Source organism: Apodemus sylvaticus, chromosome 4, assembly GCF_947179515.1.
Source record: "Apodemus sylvaticus chromosome 4, mApoSyl1.1, whole genome shotgun sequence".
Lineage (NCBI taxonomy): Eukaryota > Metazoa > Chordata > Mammalia > Rodentia > Muridae > Apodemus > Apodemus sylvaticus.
Window position 1 is genome coordinate 142299296 of NC_067475.1, and position 27581 is coordinate 142326876.

Sequence of the window (27581 nt, forward strand, 5' to 3'; positions counted from 1 at the left end):
GCCTGAAAGGCCGCCTTTCTTTTTGACTCAGGCTCTGGCTGTGAAGTCAGGTCAGAACACGGCAGGGGTTACTTCAGTTCACGTCAAAGTAGGTCAGTAGCCTAGGATGGCCAGCGCTGTGGGCTTGGCTCCTTGTATTCATTTCATAGTCCTGGTGCTGCTGGGAACTCTGCTAGAGTCTCCTCTGCACCACACCAAGGATGGCCCAGATCAGAACCAGGCCTGGCCACAGCTGTCCCGCTGCCTGGGGCTGACGAGATTAGTCATGACGGCAGGACTAGAATACCAAGGGACAGTACCCATGTCTATTAAGCCATTTTAGCAGACAACTTTGTCCAGTCTGACTTCAGTTATGAGAAAGGAGAGGAGAGGAGAGGAGAGGAGAGGAGAGGAAGCGTCTCCTGAGCCAAGGAGGTGAGTTAGTTGCAGTGTAAGCATAAGGACCTGATTTCAGCTCCCCAAACCAGGTTAAAAAATGTGATTTTCCAGTCCCAGGGGTAGGAAGGGAGAGTGTGAAACTGTCTTAAAAACAGGCGCCCAGTGCCTGAGGGTCCACACCCAGGGCTGTGCTCAGCTGCGTACTCACACTCACGCACATATGTGCAACTGTATGTGTCTGAACACACACGGAAACACATCCCAGCAAACCTACCTCACTTTATATTTCGTTAGAAGAGAGAACACACAGTACCTTCTATCCCTCAGAATCGTCTGGAGACACGCTTCTCTTACATATGAAAGCCATGATCTACGCTATGTAAGCCTTCACTGACCGTGAAAGCTTGAACATATTTAATCTCTCCTTTAAAAAATCATAAGCATTCAAATGTCATTCCATCGATTTGTGGGACTCTGTCAATCTTCTATCTAAAGCATTAGCTATTTTTTATTTAAATCCTCTCTGCCTCTGTCACCATAAAATAGTATTTTGTTTGTAGATTTTGTGACTAACTAGGGTCCTACTTGATTTATAAACATTCCCCAAACTTTCTATATACTTTTGGAGGGGGAGGTCTTTCACAAATGTTACTTGCTGTGTTCTGTTGTTGTTGCTGTTGCTGTTGTTGCTGCTGTTGTTGCTGCTGTTGTTGTTTTCCTGTGCTTTTTAACACTCTTTACTCCACCTGTTCTGCACTCGAGCCAGCGGGACGCCAGGCGGGGTGGGCTGCCCAGCTCCATGCATGTCCCTGACTTTGGTCACGAGGCCAATGTCTTGCTGCATCTCTGCTCCCTAACTTAGGTCTCAGCTGGTGACCCCCTTTGGTACTGCAGTGGCTTTTGTAAACATCAGAGTTTTTTTTTTTCTTCTAATCCCTCTTTATTATGAAGTCTGTCATGTCTGAATGCTTTCTTTCCTTCAAAAACTTTCTCTCTTGTGTGAAGTATTCTGATGGCCTGCCTGCTCTTGGATTTGCTTTTTACTCTGTGACTTCTAATTCTTGATCTCTGAAAAGCTTAATTATTTGATCAGACTCAGCAAGTACTGTTTCTAAAATTCAATTCCAAGTTCAGTCGGCTTTTGTCTTAGGATTCCTATTCCTGCACAAACATCATGACCAAGAAGCAAGTTGGGGATGAAAGGGTTTATTCAGCTTACATTTCCCACTGCTGTTCATCACTGAAGGAAGTCATGCAGGTCAGGAAGCAGGAGCTGATGCAGAGGCCGTGGAGGGATGTTTCCTACTGGCTTGCTTCCCCTGGCTTGCTCAGCTTGCTTTCTTATAGAACCTAGTACTACCAACCCAGGGATGGCACCACCCACAAAGGGCCCTCCCCGCTTGATCACTGATTGAGAAAATGCCCACAGCTGGATCCCATGGAGGCCTTTCCTCAAGGGAAGCTCTTTTCCCTGTAATAAGTCCAGCCTGTGTCAAGTTGACAGGAAGCCAGCCACTACAGCTCTCCATCTTTGTACGTACTCTATGTGCATCATAGTGCATCTCGGGGGTTGTTAGTAAAGAAACCTTGGGGGCTAGAGAGAGCTCAGTAGCTAAGAGCATGTGCTGCACTTGGGGAAGGCCTGATTTGAGTGCTAGCACCCCCACCAGCTGTCCCCCAGCTGCCTGTACCTCCTGTCTCAAGGGGATCCGATGCCCTCTTCTGGCCATAGCAAGAACTACAGTCACCATCCACAAGCCCACCCTGTGTAAAAGGAAAAAAATAAATAAGGAAAGTTTACAAAGTTTGTCTGAAGAGGCTGGTTGCTGCTCTTTCATGTCGGGGGGGTGTCGTGAGGGAGCTGGGACATTTCCATCTCCAGCTCTCTAGTGACCCTCTTGCAAAGAGAAATCTACCTTCTGTTGATTACAACTGATCCTTAAGTTGTAAACTGGATGGCTTTTGTGCAGTAAAGCAAACCAACTAGTAAGGAAGCGACTGACTTTTATTTACTGGCTATAGTTCTAAGGACCAGAAATGGGCAACGAAAGCCAAAGATAGAAATAGGGAAAATGAGGTTCTGAGGGGAAACGCAGACAGGTTGGAAGGGACACAGCCTGCTTGGCTGGGTGTACCTTTCTCCAGCTATTTACTCTGGGTTCAGAAACAGGAGGAAGAAAGGCAGATCTCACTGCCACTAAGATGATTGTCGACACACAAGATGCGTGTAGTGTAATCGGACACTGGCCGCAACTGCTGGTACACGCATAAGCAGTCTTCCTGTGAATACATCTCCTGTGTCAATCTGAGCATGCAAGGTGAAAGTCGGTGCAAGTCAGTGTGCCGGCCAGTCATGCCGGAACCTGCTCATCCTCCACCTTCCGTCCTGCGCCTCAGGGTATCTGAGCCCTTGACAACAGGAACTTTAAATCTTCAAGACCATCAGGGCTTCCGTCGGAAACAGTGCCCTCTTGCTGGGGAGGAGATGGGTAGTTGGATTATAAACGGGATTTACAGTGTTGGGACACTGCGTGTTTATGTTTAGTCTTCTACTCTAGTGTGTTTGTTCTTAATTACATGTCACCTGGAATGTGTTTTAGCAGTCTATATTAAGAGCCTGCTTACAGAAAAAGAGATTCTTAAATTGGCTTAGAAGAAAACTGCTGGCTTCCTGCCTTAGGAAGTAATTTGCGAGTTTCAGACATATTCCTGGAGTCTCTGGACCTGACAAGAACGTTCACTCTGTTGTGGCTTTCCTAGTTAATAGTGTGAAGTTGTTTGGTTTTGTTTTAAACAGGGTCTTACCATGTAGCCCTAGCTGGCTTCCAGTTCAATATGTAGACCAGGCTGGTCCAAAATTTATGGTGATCATCTTGCTTGTGCCTCCTGAAGGCTGGAGTTGCTGGGGTGCGCCGCCATGGCTGGCTACTGTGTTCCCGTGTTCCGGGGTGCACCGCCATGCCTGGCTAGTGTGTCTCCTTATTTTCATGATCAACAGTAAGACAATACGCACACAGAAAACTGCTCCTATGACTTGCTATGTCTCTCGTGGCCCAGCTTAAATGGTCTTTTTCCTTCAATGTAGAGCTATGAGACCCCAGCTGTAGGGCTGAGCCTAGAGGCTTAGGCTGTACCCCGGCTACCTCAGGAGACTGGTGAGGGAGAATCGCAAGTTCAAGGCCAGCTCGAGGAGCTTTGGTGACTCTGTCTTAAAGTAAAATGGAACGAGGGGATTGGGAGTGAGTCAGCAATAGGTTGGTTGCCTGTCATGTCTGAAACCCTGGGTTCAGTCCCCAAGGACAAAAGACAGACAGACAGGCACCCTACATGACAGGTTTTATTCTTACACAGAAGAACTTGAAAACCCTTCATAAGAAACTTAGAATAAATGCATGCATGCTCTCTCTCTCTCTATCTCTCTATCTCTGTATATGTCTCTGTCTGGGTGTGTGCGGGGGAGGGGGGTGGTTAGATATAGGCATCCAACCAATATTCTACATCTTATCAAACAATGGAGATCACGTCCATATGCAGAGGTTGAGCTCTCTTGGGAAGAAAACAGATGTGGGCAGGATGATTCAAAGGCTCGTGACCAGCATTCAGGAACCAGTGAGCAAGCAGCTCACCATGGCCGCACTGTGTGTGTCCAGGAGTCTGAGCCACTGTGGCAGAAGAGACAGAACCTGCCGGGAGCCGGGCAACACAGACAGGTTGGGGGGCGTGAGGATCCCCGAGAAAGGCCAGGCCACGTCCAAGGCGCGAGCAATCCTTGGCTCCATGAGACTCTCCCATGTCCAGTTGGCCATGGCCACCATGCAAGAGAGAAGGATCTTAGTGACCACAGCTCTTAACTGCCACATCGCCCTGTGTCTGCAAAGACCTTTCTTATGCTGTCAACTAAACTCTGTTAGAAGCGTAGGTCCAAAGGGCTCTGGGCCTCGGGGGCAGGTCCGTGTAGCCTTTGTGTTGAGGGTGAGGCTCCCATGTGGGGTGCTTTGTGTTCAGCGTGGGTTCCCCTCAGGACACCTGCCTTCTGTTGGCTTAATTCATCCGAATTAGAAATTTCAGGTTTTATTTAAAATATCCCTTCATTCATTCATTAATTTGGTTTTTCTTTGTTAGCAATTGTATGCATGTGGAGATGTCCCGGCAAACCCCCCATTCATCTGCACAGTAATTTTAAGTTTTCAAATGAATGAATCAATAAGCCAGCAGTGATAACCAGATCAGCGAGGAGTGCAGTGTTCTGGGTGACTCTCAGCTAGATGACGTCTCTGTGTTCTTCCAGGGAAAGAGAAACAGTGGTTTCAGACAGTGTTTCTTTGGGAGCCAGAAGCACTGCAAATTGACAAGGCTCTGTCCGGCCATGGGCTACACGTTCAGGCTTGCTGCTCGGAACGACATCGGCACCAGGTATGACATCTTCTCTTCTTCTCGCCCTTCATCTGTCACGGAATGGTTCTGGCTGCCTCTCACATTGCCGGAGGCATGAGGAAGCTGCCTACTTCTGAGCACCTCTGAGAACAAATCCTAAGGAGGGAGAAGGCCTCTGAGGTGGCAGGCCTCACAGCTGCCCTGGGGACTGAGGGGAAGGCCACCCCTCCCCAACCTCTGGCCTCTCTGGAGCCTTCTTTGTCATTTGTGTGACATGTTATGTGACAAAGAGCTCCTGAGCAGCTATCATCAAGTCACAGAGCGAGGAAACCAGGGCTGCCTCTGCCACAGGTGTCTCTAGGCTGCAGAAGGGATGAAAGAAACCACTCCTAACCTAGGGGCCTGTTGGCTAAGGGTCTCTGAAAATAGATGTCTCCGTTCTTGCTAGGTACCTCTTGATCAAGAAAGAGAAAAATCTCTTTCTTTCATAACTGCATCTTAAAGCCCAGGCCCTAGCAGTGGCTCTAGCCTAGAGAACCTCTCTGAAACATCACAGTTTTTAGAACTCCCCCCTTCCCAGGGGCCTGGAAACCAATATATCCTAAGAGTTTTCTGACTGACAGAGTTGGAATGATAAAATTGCTCTGGTTGAGCAGTTTTTAAATGAATTAGAGGCAGTCACAGACTTGGGAAGCTGTTTGCAAGACTCCGGTTCCATCAGTGGAGTTGCCCGTTGGTACCCACCTTCCTTTGAAGTCCCTCTGTTGCCACTGCTGCTCGTCCCTTGATAAATAAGGTGCCCTGGCGTGCTTTTGAGGGAAGCTAAATTGCAAGCCTACTCTCGTGACCGCCATGCTTTCATAAGTGCAGACTACAGGACCCACTGGGGCGGTTTGCAGCTCTAGTGGGACGGACATACATCTCCTGTATATAGATAGGATCCTTTGCCGCCATACTCCCGCGGGGCTGGGTAGAGGCATCCCCTCCCTCTGACACGGTCCTCACGCGTCTCCCGTGCTCGTTCCTCTGCAGTGGGTACAGCCAGGAGGTCGTGTGCTATACACTGGGAAACATCCCCCAGATGCCATCAGCACCGAGGCTTGTCCGAGCAGGCGTCACCTGGGTCACACTGCAGTGGAGCAGGCCCGAGGGCTGCTCGCCTGAGGAAGTGATCACCTACACGCTGGACATTCAGGAGGATGAGAACGTGAGTCCCTGCAGACTGCGCGCCTGCAGAGCAGCACGGCACCTTTCTATCTACCTAAACTCAAGGCCACTCCCCGTTTCCTCCATGGCTGTCATCCTTGCCCTTCCCAAACTCAGCAAATGGCTTCTGGTCTCTTCAGCTAGAGTCATCCACTGACCCCAGATATACTCAGCCTGCAAAGCTTCTTAAGCCTTCCTTCAGAATGTCCCAGAAACCTGACAAACTTTACTGTCGCCACAGCTGAGGAAGGCCCAGCCTTCCTCTCACCCTGAATGAGTGCAGCAGCCCCTCCTTTGTGCCCCCAGCATCACCACCGTGTGCCGTGCGTGGTGTGATCCCTGCCTCACAGTCACAATCCACGGCACCCTGCCGGCCAGCCACCTCACAGAGGAGGCTCAGCTCTCCCGGTGCCTCCCCCCCCCCCCCCCCCCCCCCCCCCCCCCCCCCGCCTCTGGGCTTGGGTTGTCACTGTGCCCTGTCCTCGTGAACTTGCATTTCCGTGCCCTCTGCAGGGAGGGTGTTGAAGACCCCTTTCTCACATCCCCTGGCTTCCTTCCGGCTCCACTCTGTGGAACATCTCTGCCATGCAGAAGTGTCTGTGGTGACAGAAATGTCCCATAGTTTCTGCTGGGCTTGAGGCTGTGAGCATTTGAAATATGGCTCCTGGCCTGCGGAGCTGAGCTTTTAACTGATTAAGTTTGAATCCCGAGAGTCACGTGTGGCCGCCATACGTCATCAACCCGCGCTGCTGTGGCAGTGCCTCAGGAGCCCCGCCGCCCAGCCTCACCTCCACAGGCACCTCATGCAGGCCTTCGCCATGCTAGGGTTTTCATTCTTAAGTCGCCTCTTTAGCTGACGTAAGGTCTTGTGGACCAGGCTCTTTTAGCTGGGATCATTTTCTTGAGCTTAAAGGGAGCCTGATGCACAAAATGTTGCAGGGAGGGAGGGAGGGAGGGAGGGAGGGAGGGAGGGAGGGAGGGAGGGAGGGAGGGAGGGAGGACGGGCATGGGGAAGGAGGGAGGGGAGAATGCTATGGATTGAATTCAGTGTGTTCGCCTGCAATGGTGAGGTCTACCTTACAGGAATATGTCCTTCCCCACCGAGTTCTGCTGTCTCCCTCAGCCAGAAGGGGGCACCATGAGCTCAGGACCTCACCTGGCCACTGTCGCAAGGCCCTGTGGGAATGTGTCAGCTTCCCAGTCAACAGGCTTTGCTCATGACAAATTTATCGTTAAATAAAATGTTTAAAGTGATTTCAACTTTGTCCTGATACAGTCGGTCAGAGCCAGGCTGAACTGCAGTGTGACAAAGTGACAGCTGCATCGGGCTCTGAAGGCTGCCCGTGGGCCCTGGACTCTCCACAGTGGCAGCCAGACTCACTGCTGACAGGAGGAAGCCACAGTATAAACGCCCTGGACTCTTAGGAATCGGGGCCCTGATGTCTGATTCCAGTGTTATGATCTCTCTTTCTGCCTTTGCCTCTTCAGGATAATCATTTCCACCCAAAATACACTGGAGAGGACTTAACCTGTACTGTGAAAAATCTCAAACGAAGCACACAGTATAAATTCAGGGTGAGTCTCCTCAGTTTGCCTCCAACACCGACACTTTGATGTTTCTCTGCTTATGTTTCAAATGGAGTCTGCAGGCCAAAGGGGGTGAGAATGGACAGCATTTTAAAGAGCACAGGCGCGATCACGCTCCCACCATATGTTAATTTGAAAATAGAGTTTCTAGGCAGGAACCCATGTAAGAAGATGCTGTAATGGGCTGCCTTAGCACAGGCCGGTGGGCAGCTGGGAAGACCCTGACCTGTGTCACCTGCTGGAGTCCGCCCCTTGCTTGTGTCCCCAGATCTTTCCCCCTCTGTTTCTAGTTCTCTCTTCTGTGTCCCCTCCCTCCCTCAGTGTAGCCTTCCTCCATTTAGGCCAGTGGTTCTGAACCTTCCTGATGCTGCGACCCTTTAATTCCCCCAGCCATAAAATTATTCTCATTGCTACTTCATAACTAGTTTTGTTCCTGTTATGAATTGTGATGCAAACATCTACAGTTTCTGATCGTCTTAGGTGACCCCTGCAAAAGGGTCATTCGACCCCCAAAGGGGTCGAGACCCGTAAGTTGAGACCTGCTGGCTTGGGCGACCTTTGCTTACAAACAGCGGCCACTGCCACTGCAGGAGGCATCTGTGTCACAGCTACAGAAGAGAACACTGCTGCTTCGTATCACTCTCAGAGCTTTTCCTGCTATACCACAGCGTCCTTTGTCAGTCCTGCACACGGCACCCTATTTCCTTGTGTGCCCTGTGGATTCTCCGCCCTCCTTTCTCTAATTTTAGGGCTAAGTAATTTAATGTGGCGTGTAGTCCCTTCAGTATTTGTCAAGTTATCAAGCGGAATGTTGTGACTGACTATTTGAGGAATATAATTGTTTCTCGGTATGCTAAAAATACTTAATCTTGGCTCCCAGAGCATAGCTGTACTACTGACACGGTCCACAAGGTGGCACCATCTGACTCTTCCATAAATAAAGTTCTGTCAAGTTTATCCCTGCGTTTTCTTTCCAGCAAACAGCACAGAATAAATGGGAACTACTGATTTAATGTACAGTACCTCTGCATCCACTTCTGCCTCCTCCTCCTCCTCCTCCTCCTCCTCCTCCTCCTCATGGTCTTACTCTATTCCAGGAGTGCCTGGCACTCGCTACACAGCCTAGAATGGTCTCAGACTCAGTCATCTTGCCATAACTTCCTGCTTGTACCACTGCCTTAGGCTTCTGTTTTCTCTTGTAAGGATCTACAGGTGTCTTTAGCTGAAACCTACCTTTTGCTTTTATTTTTAATTGTTAATAACCAAATTTAAGTAAAATAATGAATCACAAACACTGAAATCAACAGTCTAAAGAAAACACGTGCCTGGGTGGGTATGTGTCAGTCTGTCTGTCTGTCCATGTCTAACCTTGCAATGGCACAAAGTCCCAGGAGACTTCATAGCCCATAACCAACATTTGCTAATGTGTCCTTGGTCACTCTCCAGCTGACCGCTTCTAACGTGGAAGGGAAGAGCTGTCCCAGTGACGTCCTGGTCTGTACAACCAGCCCCGACAGACCTGGACCCCCGACCAGACCCCTCGTTAAAGGACCCGTCACGTCACATGGCTTCAGCGTCAAGTGGGGTATGTCTCCTGCCCTATTACTGCTGCGACAAACAAGTAGAAAATATGAGCTGTGAGGACTTCCTGCATGTATTCTACATGTGTGAGGACTGGAGGAGGCAGCTGGGTGCCAGTGTATGGTCAGACTTTAGTGGACTCCTTAAGTGAACAGTTTTTTAAGAGTATCTCGTTTATTTCATATTTTCTATGTTACATTTTTCTACTTTATTTTAAATGCTTTGTTAATTTGAGTTTGAGAAATTATGATAATTCATTCCATTATGGTGTCCCTTGAGAAGATGTATGAATAGCCAGAGAAGAGCAGAACAGGAAACACTAGAATTATAAAGGTAATATACGCAGGGTGCAGTTTAAAGCATTGTGCGTCATTGGAGGCCAATCTCGAGCCGCTGTATTGAGGTATCAGCTCTGAGGTTGGGTTCCCTGGAGGAAGATGATAGGCAGAAGTCGAGCTGTCCGGGTGCCTGCCTCCCAGGAGACCCCTGCGTCGACCCCTGAGCTCTGTGCGGGATTTGTCCTTATCACAATGTACACATTATTATTGAAGTGTGTGAGACAATGCACACCCGGGAAAGTAGGCTTCACAAATTGCTGTAAGTAACATCAAGGCCGTGGAAAGCCCCTCTGTGTGCAAGGACACAGGCAGGGGTGGCAGGCTGCTGACAGACATGAATTCTTCACAGTTTGGAAGAATTCTTCTGCCTGGTATTTTTATACTCCCAAAGCGAAGCTCTTGTAGGTAGACATGTTTGTAGACCAAGGTGCCAGAGGGCTGTGGTGGTAGACGGAGCTGTCCTCTCAGGATGCCTGGTGCGTGTGCAGGTCACTCTGGTCCTGCACCCAGGACCCTGGCAATGGAACGTTTGCTTGGTGGGAAAGTGAGGTGTAGTGAAATTATTCTACTCCAACATTTTATTTATTTTGTCAATGTGTTTTTTTTTTCCTCTACCCTTCTCATTTTCCAAAAGCTTCTAGTTGCTCATAAATATATGACATAAAAATAATAAAACAAGTAAATACCTGAATATTTCAACTTTCCATGAAAATCACCCGTTCTTAAAGAACTTCCCCCAGTGATGTCGCTTTTCGGAAGATCCTTCCACCTGTCAAGCTGTAAGCGTGTTTCACTACATCAGTGCTCGGGCTTACATTCCAGTCTGCATTTCAACAGCCTTAAATAGCAGCCTGATCAAATTCTGTCCCTTGACATTGAGGGGGCGCAGTGTGGGAGACCCATACCTGTAATCTCAGTACTGGGGCCGGGGTGTAGTCCTGAGGCAGGAACATTTCCAAAACTTTGAGGCCAATCTGAGCAGACGTATGAGATGCTGTCTCAAGAAAAAAACTTTTTAGGGGTCAGAGTTCTTAGAAATGATGAGTTGTGCTCTTGGTCCACTTCAATGGCCGGGCTGTGTGGTGGAGGTTGTTTTGTGCTCTGTAATTAATGACGCTGACCACTGACACCCACGGCGCTCCTCACCAATGTTCGCCTACTCTGCAGACGCTCCGAAGGACAACGGTGGCTCAGAAATCCTGAAGTATCTGCTGGAGATCACAGACGGAACTTCTGAAGGTGACACTTTGGAAACTGTGTTACACAGTGCATTCCCACCCAGTCCTCATCCTCACGCGGTCAGACTCTCTATAGTAGCTGCGGCAGACAGCCGTTAGTTCTAATGATAGAGCTAGCAATGCATCGGCACGTCCGTCTGTCTGTCTGTCTGTCTCCCTCCGTCCCTCCATTCCTCCCTCTTCAGCTGGATTCCCTTCTTAAGCATCCTTAGCGAATTCTCTACAGCCAACCGTGCCCCTGTGTGTGGCGCTGTCTTTCAGACACCACAGTTCTGCTTGAAGTACCCATTTTTAACAAGTTGGGATTTTTTTTTCCTATTTTCTATGTTGATTTTGAAGCGATGGTCACTCGTTGATAAATTGATAGGCTTTCTCCCCTACACTGCCACACGCTTTATCTGACAGTCATCAGCAGTAATCTGCCTGTTATCCTTGCCGTGTCCAGCGACAGCCACGTCACAGTGTGGCCAGGGACTGGTGTCAGACTCGCAGGACACATTTGGCCTCTGTTTCGACTCTGGACTTAAGAGTTCCCATCAGTTGTCACACTGCACGTATTAAGATGGGGCCACGGGGGTTGACCACCGAGTCTAATGGCCTGTGTGGAATCCCTGAAACTCAAGTGAAATGGATAGAGAACCGGCTGCAGACCCCGTGTGTGGCAACATACATGAGTGTGCACGTGCGCCCGCACCACACATGCAGTAAGAGCTCACACGGGACCGGGTACGGGATAAAAGGTGTTAGGGACCCCAGAAATACACCTGCCTTTTCTTTCTAATAAAGCTCACTGGGCTTCAATAGAAAAAAGACATAGTTGTCAAAACTTTAAAACATAGCAAATTTTACTAATATGGCTGCTGTAATCATTGCTTTTTTAAAAAGTATGCATGCATATAGCAAAAGAGAGAGTCACTGAGGACAAGTGGCAATTGTCTCTGGCTTTTTCTGACACCACAACCACCTGGAGGTGGGGTTTTTTTTCAGCCTGTTAAGTACTGTTTTAGGCCAGAAATAGAATGCTTTGAGATGGGCGCAGCTGTTCTTAACATAAAACCCGTTTCTGTACTAGAGACCTTATTTAATGTCTAAGTTAGGACCAGGAGAGGAGTTGGCAGCTCCCAGTTGCCTTCTGAGAAAGTGTAAGTCAGCTCCCAGTTGTCCTGGCTCGCCCAGGTACTGGCTCAGAGCACAAGTGGTACAGGTTTACACTGACAGCCCGGCCGGCCGGCCCGTGGGGTCACTCATAGAGCCTTTCCATGTGTCGTAGCACAAGCACCACTGTCCAAATTCCCCGTTCCCATGGGCTGTATTCTAGGGCAGTGATAAACGTCTAACAGGCCACTAAAGGGACTTGTGGAGGTGACTTTATGAAGAGGATAGGGTGAGCATATTTCCCTATAACAGCTCGTGTAGTAACTCACATGGAGTGGTCAACTGGAGACGGCACCACTGGGAACATAACAGTGAAAGGCATCCCTGCCGCCTGCTGCTGATGCAGGCGGCGGCTGACAGCTTCCCGGCGCTTCCCCCAATGGGCATCAGCCTCGCGGGGTGCCCTCCAAGTACCTCCAAGTATCTGCCGCCACCATCACAGCCTGATAGGTGGGCTCCCCGGACACAACAGGCCCTTACCAGAGATCATGGCCACCCTCAGCAGCGCTTGGCACAGGAAGCCTGCACCATGTGACCGCACCCACTGCGTGGCTGGCCCTGTGGCCACCTCAGCAGGACATTTCAGAGCTGTGCCACACTGCACCCTCCTCCCGTGCCAACTCCCAACTTGGTATTCAACAATGTTATAATGGTGGATCAATGAGAAATAGCCTCTGCATTTTAGTGTCGGGTGATGCCAGGTTGCTATGGAAACCGCTTGGTGCTTTTGTCTCAAATGGTGTTTCTTACGGGGACTGTCCTGCTGTTTCAAAAGGCCTAAACTTACCTACGTCTCATTTTCCAGCCGGTCAGTGGGAAGTGGCCTACAGTGGATCGGCTACAGAGTATGTCTTTACCCACTTGAATCCAGGCACTTTGTACAAACTGCGGGCATGCTGCATCAGTACCGGTGGGCACAGCCAGGTTGGTTTGGCAATGGGCCTCTTGATCAAGTTTGGAAGGGCCGAGTCAGTAACGGAAGAAGATGTTGCAGTTTTAAAAGTTTCTCGTTGGTGCAGCCTGCTTTAGCGTGACATCTGGATATGAAAAATAGTCTTGACGTACAGGTACAGGGCAGAAGCGGGAGGCCCGACTCCTCTGCACATCCTGATGTGCACAGATGGTTTTTTGTCACAGACTCACCCCTTATATGACCCTCACGTAATGACAGGGGGATGAAGAAAGTAGTCAGGATTTGCATTAACTAAATAAGGGAGATCTCTGTCATTTCCAGGAGGGAAAAAAGTGTAGAATTTAGAGCAAGACCAGACCTGCCTGGCTGTGCTGGGATGGTAGCACGTCTGTGAAGGTCCGGTACTGCCACCTGCTGGGAGACGATTGTAAAAACAGGATAAATCTGATGACTAAGTTAACAGCTCTCCTGCAGCTGGTAATTCCCTGTGTAGGGCCTACAGGCAGCAGCCTTGGCTTCTATCAGAATGGCTGTAGACCAGCCAGGTGGCTCGCCAGCAGACTCCATTTATGCCACACACAGTGCTCACAGCCTCAATATATTCTAATAAATGCATGCAAAGTACTCTAGAGTCTGGGTGTCATATTGACATCATGAGAGGCACTGTGATAGAAGTCACTGTAGATAATTTGAAACCATTAATGGTGAGAGAAAGACAGGTGGTACCTGGTGAGCCAGTAATAGATTGATAACGTTTTCCTGAATTTTACATATACACGAACCCTCTGCCCGAGTGTACCATAGCAGTTCCTCAGTGCCTAGAGTTTTGTTTAGACAGAAAGACACCCATGCACACACCCACGTGCCAATGCACCCCACGCAGGATAAGAGTCCAGTTGGAACACTTTAGAGGCCTGGGGCTGCCCGGAATGTCTCCCTGTTGGAGTATATCCAGACCGGGGCCATAAGGCATCAGTGGTACCTGCTCTGTGAGTGGCTGGGCGGGGCAGCGTATGCATTAGCTGAAGGCATAGCATCTATTTTCTACACCTCGTGCCCTGGCAGGAACTGGAGCCCGCAGCTCCCCCTTGATTCCTGGGTTCTCGTAAGATGGTGCGCTTTCATACCCCCAGTTTTGCAGAGCCAGATCCCACAAAGGAGGCCTTGTTACATTAGCGTTGGCAGACCTGCCGTAGGAGCCAGGCTCGGTGGGTAAATGCCCCCTTTATCTTCCTGTGGCTGCCTGGCCCTTCAGAGTATCAATTCTTAATTTTATCTGGTTCTTTTGTGTTCTCTTGAATTCTCATGAAGGGTCTCCCCAGTGTTGGTGTAAAGGAAAATAAGTCTGCTTATGCCGGGCAATACTCAATTCGAGTAATCTGACATCAGAGAGAGCCGCTCTAGGTATAACCAGCATTGGATGCAGTGAGAGCCCACTCCTCCACGAGCAGAGAAGCATGGTCCCTCCTGAAGACATCTGTCAGCACACACATCTAGCGTAGCTAGCTCCCTTTGGTCCCATTTACAGTTGTGGGATAGAATTAGCCTGGTGGATAGGGTGGGAGTGATTCACGGTAACTAAGCCATGGTCTCTCCGGTGTTTCTCCCACAGTGCTCTGAAAGCCTCCCCGTCCGCACACTAAGCCTTGCGCCGGGTCAGTGCCGCCCACCGAGGGTGTTGGGTAGACCAAAGCACAAAGAAGTCCACTTAGAGTGGGGTGAGTGAACAAATCTTCACGCTGACGTCGACCAGGACAGAGGGAGACTGACACAGTGCTGTCACTCAGCTCCAGGGCTTCCGTTCCCAACAGAGCTGCGTTTGCTGTCCCTACTCTCGCCGTCAGTGGCCATGTTTCTAGAGAAAATTGCAGAGTAGCCTGCCTTGTCCAGGGGTTGCTCAACATGTGAAGAAAACATGCATGATTTAGAGACTGAACCAAGAAACGGTCCAAAGAACAGCATCGAGCCCCTCCACTCTGCGGGTTCTGGCGTTTTCTAGCCTTGCCTAGCCCCACTTCCAGTCGTGCCAGCAGCCTTGAGTGTGCACGCAGCGAGTGCAGATGTGTAGAACACTGGAAGACGTCTTGGCCCCCACTTATGTCTAAAGTGTAATAAAATGCTATGCCACTCTGTGGTCCTGTAGACTTAGCAGGATGTCTGACTTTAAGTTATAGGTATTTTTTCTTCCTTCTTCCTTCCCCTTATTAACTGTGAAAGATTGTCTAGGACTCCTATTATTCCTGGATTCTTTTTCAGTATAATCAAACATGTTTAAATGCATTTGCTTTGGGTAGTTTTGGGTCATTCAGGAGCTTTTTCACATTTTTTTGAACAGGAGGCTCCTTTTGGAATAGAAACTTAAGGACACATTGCCTATATATTTTGAATAGTTACAGTAGAAAATCAAATGTAACTCGTTCAATTAGAAATCCAAAAACTGGAGAGATGGCTCAGTGGTTAAGAGCACTTGCTGCTATTGCAGAGGGTGCAGGTTCAGTTCCCAGCACCCACATGGTATCTCACAACGGCCCATAGCTCTAGCTGAGGTTTCAGTGCCGCCTTCCGGCCTCTACACATGGTGCACACTCATGCATGCAGGCCCAAACACTCATCTACCCTAATAAAAATAAAATAAGACATCAAGAACAGTGTTCAAGGATGAAATGGTTTTTTGCATCCTCAGATGTGCCCGCGTCTGAAGGTGGCTGTGAAGTCTCAGAGTACAGTGTGGAAATGACGGAGCCCGAGGACGTCGCCTCAGAGGTGTACCACGGGCCCGAGCTGGAGTGCACGGTCGGCAACCTGCTCCCTGGAACTGTGTACCGCTTCAGAGTGCGCGCTCTGAATGACGGAGGGGTGAGTGTGAGCTTCCCTACCCCAAGCAGAGCACGAGGTGCCTTGCTTAGCCCTCCTGCAGTCCCTCAGTTGTGTGTTCACGTTACTGTGTGACTACTGTTAAACTGTATGCAACAGCATCCTTATTTGGGAATCGACGCTGCCATGGTTTCCTGTAGGCCCAGCACTACCAAGTATCTGTCTCTCATTCTTTTCGTGTGTGTGTGTGTGTGTGTGTGTGTGTGTGTGTGTGTGTGTGTCTGTGTACACTTTGGATAATTGATGAAAGAATTCCCTGTTCTCATTAATTTCGTCACTTGTAAGAATTAGAGCTTCTGATTAGTCCTGCTAAAAGTTCTTCAGGGGAACGGGGCGGAGTGAGTCAGGAAAACACTTGCCTTATACTGAGTTAGATCTCAAAACCTATATCTTAGAAAGCTAGGCATGGGGGACCCCTTGACCCCTCAGTACTGTTAAGGCAGAGACAGGTGGACCCCTGGGCTTACTGGACCTACTAAGTGAGGTTCAGCCTCATCTCAGAAAAAGAGGTGGAGGGGGCTGAGAAACAGATTGTCTCCCATGCTCCACACATACATGTATCTGTACACAAGAATATGCACATATAACCTGTTAGCATTGTAGCGTATTGTCTGTGCTTCGGGTTGAAGCTAATGTGCATAGCTTTCTTCATTTCCTTGACTGAATGATCTTTACTCCTAATGACACATTAAAGGGAAAATGTGCCAACTCCTTAATCTTTTTGAATAAAAAAAAAAATAGACATAGATAATAGATGTTTACCTATCAGGGAAAGAGCAGTAGTTTATCCATATACTTCTTAAAGTAAAAAACATTAGATAATACTTTTATTCAGTTGCATTAATGATACTATTGACCTTACCTTTAATTATAAGTTTTTATCTGCACACGCATGCAGAGACCATTCTGACCTGTGAACACACATTCTTCTCTTTCAGTACGGTCCCTACTCCGATGTGTCAGAAATCACCACTGCCGCTGGGCCCCCGGGGCAGTGCAGGGCACCATGTGTCTCCTTCACACCTGACGGATGCGTCCTGGTGGGTTGGGAGGTGAGTCTGGTAAACCCTGCCCCGCCCGTCGTTTATGCCTCCTCCACCTTCGCCTCCAATTACAAGCACTAAGGATGCCACAGGGCCAAAGCGGGCGTGCATGTGTGCATGCGTGCATGGGAAGGTGGGGCGTGCGTGCGTGCGTGCATGCGTCGGTGTGTATGTGCACTTGTGTGCATGTGACTTTTTGTCCTTACACAAAGCAATCTCCCTCTGACCGTCGATTGCATCATTTCCAGTTGTGGAAGTGGTCAGAGCTGAGAGGAGGCGAAGTGTCGCCCTCTTCCCTCTCCTTTCTGGGTACTGGCTTATCCTGGCGTATGTGCTCTCACCTCTGTTAAGTGACTGACTACAGGCGTCTGCCCTGCAGAGCCCTGAAAGCCCTGGTGCCGACATCTCCGAGTACAGGCTGGAATGGGGAGAAGATGAAGAATCCTTAGAAGTCATTTATCACGGTCCAGACACCTGCTTTGAGATCCGAGATCTGTTGCCTGCAGCGCAGTACTGCTGCAGACTGCAGGTAGGTGAACTCCTGACTCTACTCCCAGTGACAGATAATCACTGAAAGGTATTTCAGCAAAACACTGAAGGCTCTGGAGGAGGGATCACAAGGGAGAGTCCTCTGAAGGGCTGGGCAGATGGCTGCCGGAGGACAGCGCTTACCACACAGTCATGGAGACACACACACACACACACAATGGGCACATCTGCACATACACATAACTCCTTGCACACACAGGTGTTTTACAGGTGACTTTGTCCCCTTCCGGGAGGCTGTAGCATGCTAGAGAAAACCCAGGATCCTCTCCGTCCATGTACTTGTCTTCTCAGTAAGGCTGTGATCCATACACTGGGCAAGCAACTAGACCCAAGGGGAGGGGCTCCCACTTCCCGAGGAAAGGTGCCTGTTAGTTCCGCTTTTGTGAGAAAGCAGCTTGGAACTGGCACAGACAGGAAACCGATCCACCAGCTGCAAGACTGCACTAAAAACACAAAAACAAACATTCTGTTCATTTGAACTAGTTGCTGCCTCGCTTCCTTTCCTATTGCTCTGACAGGGTGATCTAATGAAAGCGACTGGTAACAATTGTAGGACAATGTAAGGGAGAAAGGGTTTCTTCTGGCTCACAGTTTAAAGGTACAGCATACAGCGTACAATGGAGCAGGCAGTGAAGGCAGCAGGGCCTTGAAAGCCCCGCTTATCCGGTCAGAAAGCCAACCTGCTGGTAGTCAGTGTCCTTTCTCCACTGATACAGTCTAGGATCCCGCCCAGGGGACAGTACCAGCCAGGCCTTCCCACCCCATGAACACACATGTAGACAATCCCCATGTCATGCCCAGAGGCCCTTCCCCTAGTGAGGTAGGGTCTTTCAAGTTGGCAGTTAACCAGACCATTCGGGGCTGCTTACCTTTAAGCTTCTGTTTGGGAGCACAAACTGTACCATCAGGAGCACTGGTTCAAAGTCTGACCCTAAAAAGATTAATTATCACAGATATCCTTTACATTATTAACTTGGGTTTTCCCCTTTTGTAAACTCTCAGTATCCTGAGACTCCCGAGTCAGTATCCATTTCTTCCCGTGTATTCAAAAGTGATTTCTGAGCACTGTTTGCTTTGGGGCGGAAGGGTGCACAGGAGAGATAGGTTCATCTTGGAGCACATTGCAATTTCAGTAGACAAAGAAGCCCAGGCCTGCAGCAAGGTAGACATGCACTTAGCATCCTGGCCTCACTACAGAGGTATTCCCTGTGTAAACTAATTTTCCAGATTAACCAAAGCCCTCTCTCTTGAGTTTGGGGGCCTGCTTCATCGTAAACATTTCTCATTAAATGCCTCTGTTGGGCAGTGCCTCCCCCCATTCCTTGTGACAGGACCACGCATGGTGTCATTAGCTCTGTGGCAATGAATCCAGGTCACAGCACATTATCTGATTTTGTGTCGGTGAGGCAGAGTCACTGGAGGAAGGGACACTGAGTGAGTACCGCATTGCTGTTGGAGCAGGGCGGTTCTAATAACGAGCTAGCTGCTGTCTGTTAGAGCCCTGCCCAGTCCTTCCAGAGCCTTGCCACCGTCACTCTGCCCTCTGCTTCCCTCTTTCCTGTAGGATACATGGTTTTGCTCAGTATTGGCTTCCCTAAACCGTTTTAAAAGACACCGTGATCAGAATAGAACCTGCAGAATAACCGTCCCGTGTCTCTGGGTTGGCAGTCAGAGAGAAAGTGTTTTGAAATGCCTGTGCTTGTCACAAATTGAATCAGACCCTACCTATAATGATGACCCTACCTGTTGGGAGATCCGAGGTTAGCACTTTGTGTACCTCCATCAGTAGGCTGAAGGAACATTTCCAGGAGCACGCCTGGCCCATCTGCTGGCTTCCTGGTACCTGTGAACTATATAGAAACTGCAGATTGCGGCCACTTGACCTTACCTCGTGGTCGGGCCAACCTGAATATTCTTTTGAATCATTTGACATTTCAAAAAAATCATTTTCATAACTCCGCAGTTTTGTAAAGGGTGATTTAATCATTTCTTGTTTTGCTTGGGGATTTTTGACTTGCTTCTTGAGGGTATTTTAATTAAGAAGTGTCATCAGTCAGTGTGCTAGTCCCCCTGCCTCCCCCCCAACCATGCACACACACAAAAGAAATACCAAAGTCAATATTCACAAGAGGTATTTGTGCATCATGGCTATAGTATTGCTCAGTAAAAGCTGAGTTTACAGTTCCTTTGAAAATTGAATTAGAAGTATGTCAATCAAGAGTTTTCTACATACCCAAGCCTGCAGAGAGAAGCAAGACAATGAGCAGAAAAGATGGAAAAGGAACAGGTCTGACTAAGTCTCAGTGGTTCACAGAACTGAACCAAGGATACTCTCCAGGTCCTTTCTGCCTTTTAACTTTTTCCTTTCTAGGTCTTATTTATTTTTATTTTATATGTATGAGTGTTTGCCTGACTGCTTGTCTGTGTACCGTGTGCATGCAGTACCCACAGAGACCTGAAGAGGAACTACAGTCACAGTTGTGAGCTGTGGCACGGGTCCTGGCATCCAAACAGGAGTCCTCTGGAAGTGTGGCCAGCGTGCTTACCCACTGAGCTAGCCGTGTCTCCAGCCCCCGTTGCCTGGTTTTTATCATTATTCGTAAGCAATTAAACGTGGGGTCTAAAAGAAGCAGACGTTCCTTTTCCTGTAGCTCTTCTATGAACCTAAAATTAGCTCAAAATAAGGCATTTAGAAAACTTGGGCAACTGCTGCTGTGTTTGTAGTTTTCCCAGTTGGGAGTTGAAGTGCCTAGTGTCAGCCTGTGTGGCTTTTCCAGCGCGTCACCTACTAAGCAGTACAGTCTGGACAGTCACCCAGTGGCCCAGCACCGCCAACCCATCTGCTCTCTGAGGGACCAGGCTGCAGAGATGACTGTGGCAAGAGATCTGAGCTGAATTCCCACGGTGAATACCTTCTCCCTCCCCTCCCACTGCCAAGAGCATCCGTGGCTGCCACAGATTTCAGGGTCAGTCTCCTGCAGCAAAAGAACAAGTTAAACTGAATGTCAAAATAGAGATTCTTAAAAAACAGGTTGTTAGGTTAGAGTTCTTAGGGCAAAGGTCACAGGGTCGTAACAAAACAGTACTGTCTCAGCTCATTAGCATCCAGAGCTTGTGGGGGAAGCCAATTTCCTTGGCCTGTCTTCTGTTTGTGTGTGTGTGTGTGTGTGTGGGGGGGGTTCTGTTGTTCTTTAGTTAACAAATGAAAGAACTGTAAGCTTTGTTTTAGGCCTTCAACATTAAAATTGGTTTCCCTAATTCTTCTGTTTATGCTGATACCTTCTCAGGGGTAAATGAGACAGACTTTTATCTTTTGAAAGAAATGTGTTTCCTTTCTCGTGTATATCAGTGTTCTGCTGTGTGTGTGTGTGTATGTGTGCAAATGTGTCACATATCTCCAGTGCCTACTGAGGCCAGTAATCAAATCTCCTGGCAGTTAGAGCAGCCGTGGGTGCTGGGAATCAAACCAGCACCCACAGCCACAACACCAACTCTCCAGCCCTGGTTTTCCTGTGTTCTAAGAAAACTACCAAATACCTTATTCTTTGAAAGAGAAAAATACGTCTAACATTTCTGGAGCGTGTCTGCCGTGTCAGGCACTGTCTGAGTTGTCAGAGACGGTTACAGTGAAGCGGGCACACAGTGCATAAACTGTGCTAGGGCTCAGTGTCTCGGTGAACTGTGACTGAAGATGGGAGGAGATCATGGAGGTCGGGATAGGAAGTGGTTACAGGTTGAAGGGAGATGCTCAGCCAGAGCTTGCAGGGAAGATCTAAAGTGAACCGTGGCAAGGAGAAAGAAAGGCCTCTGGACACGAGACAACAACGCACACGTCCTGAGGGGGCATCAGGGTGTGCTTGACGCCCGTGAGGAGCCTCCAGGAGCCAGCAGAGGCAGTGACAGTAAGAACAGTGGACAGAGACATCCAGGAGCCATTGTTTGTGTCTGAGGTGCAGTGATGAGCAGCACACAGCCTCTCTGTGTGCTTCTGCATGCAATACAGGGCTTGCGTCTTCATTCTGAGTAAGGCGGAATCCATCAAAAGGGTTTAAACTAAAAGCCCCGACTCAGGCCTAGAGAAGGGAGCTCAGTGGTTAAAAGCACATAGGGTTCTTCCAGTGGACCAGAGTTCAATTCCCAGCCTCCGTGTCCTGTTACAGCCACCTGGAACTCCAGCTACAGGGATCCAACTCCCTCTGACCACATTGGTCACATGTGTACAGATGTGACATATCCTCAGACACATACATATAAATAAAAATAAAATGAGAAACAAAGTTAGTCCTGGCTTGCACCTAATCCCTGTGAGTATAGGTAGGCTCTAGGGCAGAGTCTATGCAGATACCAGGGAGGGTCGTGACGTTAGCTAGAGAGAAGGTGTTTGATCTAGCATGACTTCTGATATTCTGAAGGGCAGGACATGGTTATGAGAGGCAAGCAGGTGTTCCCCAGGAACTTGGGGTCATACCCAACAGCCTGGAGGATGGGGAACCCGATGGGAGATTCAGGGGGAGGAAGGGTCTACACCAGCCTCCGCCCCTGACTCTGTCTCCACTCTGTCCTGGAGGAGGAGCCCTCAGTGCCCTCCTGGACTCGCCCTCTGTGCCTGGTACTGAACTAGAAAGACCCATGCAATAATGGATCCGTGGTGCCAGCTGGGTGTGCAGAAGAGATGTCCCCAAGCAACAGGGTACACACTTGCCACCCCAGACATACGGACAGAGCTGGAGAGCAGTTAAAGGTGACCTCTGACCTTCACATGTATATGCGTGTACACATGAACACGTACACACACACATTTACCACATATACCAAAGGGGGAAAAAAAAACCCTTAACATTTGCTAAGATGGAGGTCCTAGCATGTGAGATGGCATGGTGTGACTTAGCCACACTATTCTATTTTCCAGGCCTTCAACCCAGCAGGCGCAGGGCCCTATAGTGAGCTCGTCCACTGCCAGACCCCAGCCTCCGCCCCCGACCCCGTCTCTACTCTGTGTGTCCTGGAGGAGGAACCCCTCGGTGCCCACCCAGACTCGCCCTCGGTGTGCCTGGTGCTGAACTGGGAAGAGCCGTGCAATAATGGATCTGAAATCCTCGCTTACAACATTGATCTGGGAGACACCTGCTTTACCGTGGGCGACACTACCACCCACGTGCTGAAGAACCTCCTGCCAGAGACCACATACCGGTGAGTGAGAGAGCTGGCTTCAAAAGCTGGTCAGCTGTCCTGGGCTGGAAACCCTTCCGGGGTTACTGCCTTCCTGCAGTTCCTTTTTAACATATGTAAAAGGACCAAATGAAATTCTGCCTAAAAGCCAGTATTGCTTTTTACCTACAGTAAGTGATCTGTTCCCATAATTCCTAACTACTGAGGGAGAATTTCACCTCACACTTGAATCACTTTTGCCTCTATGCCCCTGGTCTTCCCTTTTCCTTCATATATTCTCACTGTGATTGACTTCGCTGCAGCCAGCAGGACATCTCACTGGGAGAGATCTGAAAAGCATCTCTTAATAATGAATGGAGTGTGACCCAGACAGGCCCTGGCTTTCGCGGTGGGCATCACTGGATGCGCGGATGACTGGGTTGCAGGACCACCATCGGCTCTGGCTCGGGAGCTGTCTTCAGGCCTGGTACTTTCTCTCTGTGTGCCTTTCCCTGTAAGAGGGGGCCAAGATGAGTCCCCAGGCAGGCTCCTAGTAAGGCGCAAATGAGTGAGTGTTGAATGCCTACAAATGAGCCGCAGCCGCACAGCAGGTTCCCAGCAGTCTGGCTGGGTTAAAATTATCTTCCAACAAAACTTTGCTTCCTGGGGCTGGGGATGGCGAAAGGCAAGCAGATGGGCTGGCTGCTTCTGAAAGTGTGTGTGTGTGTTTGTGTCTCGAGGCTGAACCCTGGCGTTTCATATCTTCCATCGCTCCTTTCCCAAATACTTCTTTATTAGTAATTTTTGCACCTGTTTGGCTCTTCAGAGCAGCAACAGGATTGCCCTTGGTTGCTTCACACACTTTCATTATATTGAGCCTCTTCTTGGCCGCAGTGTGCCTGGCAGGTTTAGAGAGCTCTTGAAGATCTCAAGGACTCGTAAGTGACAAGTTTGGAGAGCAGGGGGCCAACAGTGAGAGGAGTGTTATGCACTAGACCCGCTGGGGTGTGAAAGAGGAAGCCCGTGGACCCGTGGAGTCACAAGGATGGGAATAGGTGGTCTAGTGACATCTGGGACTGCAGCTCAGCAGAGTCCTGGCTTACACACATGCAGCCATGCAGTCCGTGTTTAGCCATCAGACACACACAACAGCAGGACCTCCAGTCAGAACCGAGGGAAGAGGAACAGCGCTGCTGAGACGGCGCAGAAATAAAGTGTTTGCCTTTGGAGCACCTTTGCATGATACTGTCAGCGAAGCCTGCTCAACACATGGCGGTGTGATTTCTAGGATTCAGAAACGATTGTAGCAAGTATAGTGAGCCCAGGTGATGACTGTTCCAAAAACATCTAAGGCCTTGTTAACATTTACCTCACCTTTTTCTGTCCTATTAATGAGTTAAAATACCAGTAAGATGATCACCATATATAAGGCCTAGGTAGAGAACTTGGGAGATTGTTTTAATATTATTATTTAATGTGTGTGTTGCCTGCATGTATGTCTGTGTATGCAGTGCCCAAGTAGCCCCTGGAGTTTAGACAGTTGTAACCCCTCCCCCCCCCCCCCCCACAACGTAGCTGCTGAGAATCGAGCCTGGTTCCTCTGGAAGAACAGCCAGTGCTCTTAACCCCTGAGTCATCTCTTCAGCCTGCTTCCTTCTGTTTTTTTTTTTTTTTTTTTTTTTTTTTTTTGTCTAAGCATAGAAGTTCCCCATTGTTCTCCCTGGGCTAGATGGTCATCTGTAGTAAATCTGCTGGCATGGAGAGCTGAGTCTCAGTAGATCCAGCTCTTCCCCATCACTGCTGTCATAGCTACCCATTAAGGTTTGCTGGCACAACCTGTACTTGAAATTGACTGGAATTAAAAAGCAATTTTTAAAAGTATTACACTTAAGTTTAGAACTGTATCTGAAATTGAATTTGTGTTTTGGATCGAAGAGGAGAAATGGAAACAGCTTTCCTTTGCACATAGCCCTGCCAGGCAGAGTCAGCCCATCAGCTGAGAGAGGCTTGGGGCCACCTGCGATCACGGCTCCTGTCCGAGGCCTGAGCCCCTCCATGACGGGGCAGAGCTCCATCTTCGGCTCCGCAGGCGGTCCAGACTGTCCCGTGAACTTCATCCGAACCCCTCTGTGTGTACAGCCACTCCATCTGGCCCTATCTTTTCTCCAGCAATGTTCTCCGAGGGGTGGCAGTACTAGTGCCCTGTGGAGGCTTCCGTGAGAATGGGCAAAGGTTCAGGCCTTGCCTCTCGCCCAGAAAGTAAAGGAGGTGACCCACACTCAGAAAAGTAAATCCGTGAAATGCGGGACTCTTGCCGTTTGTGGATCTTAGCTCTAGATTTCCTGTGGGGTGAGTGGTTTCGTGGCAGCGCACTAGAGAGGCGCGAAGCCACGCGGGCAGACACTCAAACACGCATGAGAAAGGTGTAAGGGCCAATACCAGGTAGACAAGAGCTTGGGGGACAGAGGCAGGAGGCAGGGTTGGGCAGATTGTGTGTGTGTGTGTGTGTGTGTGTGTGTGTGTGTGTGCTAGGGAACCTGCTACTCCAAGTGCAGGAAAGAATAACCTAGGTGTGGTGGCACCTGACTTTCATCCCTACCTTGAAAGGTGGACACAAGTGGGTCCCTGTGACTTGGAGGCCAGCCTGGTCTACATAGCAAGCTCTGGGCCAGCTAGAGCTACCTCATGAGTCTCTGCCTAAAACAAACAAGAAAAAGAACAGTGTCGTTCAAGAAATAGATCCACAGTTAACAGTATATACTGTCCTTGCGAAGGACCCGAGTTCATTTCCGGTGCCTTCATCAGGTGGCCCAGAACCATCTGCTCCTATAAACCTGAGCTTCGGAGAATCCAGCAAACGCCTCTGCACTCTGCAGGCACCCACAGACATGCTGTACACAGAGGCTGACAAAAAATTAGAGCCGTAAAAGAATTTTAAATAAAATTTGGGACTGGCAATATGGCTCAGCAGGTAAAGGTGCCTGCCACATGGCTGCCACATGAGCCCCACCCCAGAGCTGACTGGAGGGAGACTGGAACTGACTTAACACACACACATACACACACACACACACACAAGTACCACAAACCGATAAAGATAAAAATTAATTAAATAAAAACTGTTAAGGAGATAATTGTGTCTTCATCATGAAGGTTGGCCCTGAGACTGAAGTCCACCATTTGGAGTCTACAGAGTAGGCGCCATTATTAAGTCCACTGAGGTGCACAAATTTCCAGCAGCAGGAAGTGGAGGCAGATCTGAAACTAAAATCCAGACTCCATCCTCCACATACAGACCTTCCTGTTGTACAGCGCATTATGCCAAACTGTAACTTCAGGCCTTGTGACGAGTTGTTTGCTGGGTCATGGGTAAAACTCGATGGCTGTTACTATTGAAAGCAATATCCTGTCAAAACAGACAAAAATGTCTAGGGTGGGAGCTGGAGCTCTAATTGCCTTGCGTGAGAAGCATGTGGCCGCGTGGAAACCTTTGTCCTGGGGTGTCAGTGCGCGTGCAGTGTTAGAGTGCACGTGTCCCGGCTGCACCTCCATGAACCGTGGCTTAGTGGCCCCATGGGGGTCTCACCAGCCTTGTCATCCCACTCCTGCGTAGCGTGACCTCCCGGGGCCCCTTCATTATCCTCTCTGACAGTCTGTCTCCTGGTGGCCACGACTGGCCCAGCAGTGATCTGTCTGGCTTGCGGGCTGAGAGGGTTGCAGCCTTCCTCCCCCCTCCCCTCCCCCCCCCCCTCTCCCCCCCCCCCATCCTGAACTGCTAGTGAGGTCACCGAAGACCACAGCGTCATTATATGTCTGACTCACACTGAGCTGCTAAACAACGACAAATTAAAATCGGTTTGTTTGTTACGCTCACTTATGCCCATTTTGGCTAAGTCAGGGGGGGTGAAAATAAAATAATTGAGTTCTTACTATGTCATAAGCACCCTGTCCGCTGCTGAAATGAATCACATGCCACCCAGCCGTAATGAGATGTGGGTAGGTTTTGTAGACAGACAAGTTCTGAGTCGTGAGCCTAGGTTCAGTCTCTGTCCCCTGAGGAAGTAATTCGTGCCTCTGTTGCCTCATCTGTGAAATGGGGCTAAGACTGCCAGTCCCCTGCCAGCATTGCCAGGGTTACATGAGGCCTCAGCTGCCTTTTTGAGTTAGACACATGCAAACAGTAGATTACAGGCTGTTTTAGGTCGGAAGGAAAAATTGAGGTAGGAGTCTCGGGTACTTTGGATGTTACAGGTTGGCTTGGGTTGGCTTGTCCAGAGATAGGATTGTTGTCTCACTGAGGCATCAGGAGGGGCCACCAAGAGAACCCTCTCCAGACAGCTGGCTCTGACTCCATTTTTCCTCACAAAAGGAACTTTCTGTATTTACTCTGTCATCCCTTCCAGAAGATCCTCTCTAGCCATGGTCTTAGTCTCTCCTGACTGGGACGCGTAGAGCCAGGTCCCTGTGAGAAGTGTGTCCTTGCTTCCCAGGCCTGCCCAGACTTCTGGGGCCCTGACCTCAGTCACCCCCACCGTCTCACAGCAGCCTGAGGCCTGGGTGGCTGACCTATTAAGGAGTCACCTTCTCCCTGAAGGACAATTTGTTTTGAACGTCATTCTTCTTTTAATGTAGTTACTATCGGAAGTTTGACTGTGCATGTACAAAGTACATTGCGGAAGGCTATATGACCTTCTGAAGCAAGAAGATATTTGGCATCTAGAATGATACTCTAATAGTGGATTTTTCAATCCAGGCTGAAAGGCATGCTCCTTAATTTGACTTAATCATCAGCATTAGCATACTGATGAATATTACAGACTTGTGGAAAGGTAAATCTCTTTCACAGTAACCTGGCCGAGATACTGTCAGCTCAGGATTACGTCACTTTCTTAAGTCAGAAGCCATATTCTGCTTCTCTTCTGATTCATTTGAATTCCTTTAAATTTAAAAACTGATATAATGCGCCTTTTCTTTCTTTGTTTTTTAAAGATAAATCTATAGATCCTACCTGAGTCTCAGGATTAACATGTTACTTAAGCTAAAAGAGGATACTTGTCAATTGAAGATTTGAAAGCGATCTTAATAATTTAATAAAACATAAACCTCATTTTTCTTTTTTTTCCTCTGTAAAGTGAACTCTTGGTTGTTATCCAAGTTAGTGCGTTGTGTCCAGTACTCTCTCGCAGGAACTTAAGCA

General features: G+C 49.0%; 1 protein-coding gene across 6 annotated transcripts in view; it reads left to right on the plus strand.

Moving 5' to 3' along the window:
• Positions 1–27581, plus strand: part of Fndc3b (fibronectin type III domain containing 3B) — a 293040-nt gene that overhangs the window by 235957 nt on the left and 29502 nt on the right. For 5 of the 6 annotated variants that reach the window (XM_052180717.1, XM_052180720.1, XM_052180719.1 and 2 more), the window contains exons 12-22: positions 4667–4791; positions 5785–5959; positions 7447–7533; positions 8992–9130; positions 10632–10703; positions 12663–12781; positions 14383–14488; positions 15454–15626; positions 16583–16696; positions 17067–17216; positions 22146–22426. In XM_052180717.1, the coding sequence (XP_052036677.1) occupies positions 4667–4791; positions 5785–5959; positions 7447–7533; positions 8992–9130; positions 10632–10703; positions 12663–12781; positions 14383–14488; positions 15454–15626; positions 16583–16696; positions 17067–17216; positions 22146–22426 (1541 nt within the window). The remainder of the gene's footprint in view (positions 1–4666; positions 4792–5784; positions 5960–7446; positions 7534–8991; positions 9131–10631; positions 10704–12662; positions 12782–14382; positions 14489–15453; positions 15627–16582; positions 16697–17066; positions 17217–22145; positions 22427–27581) is intronic. The other variant, XM_052180723.1, reaches the window with a different exon arrangement.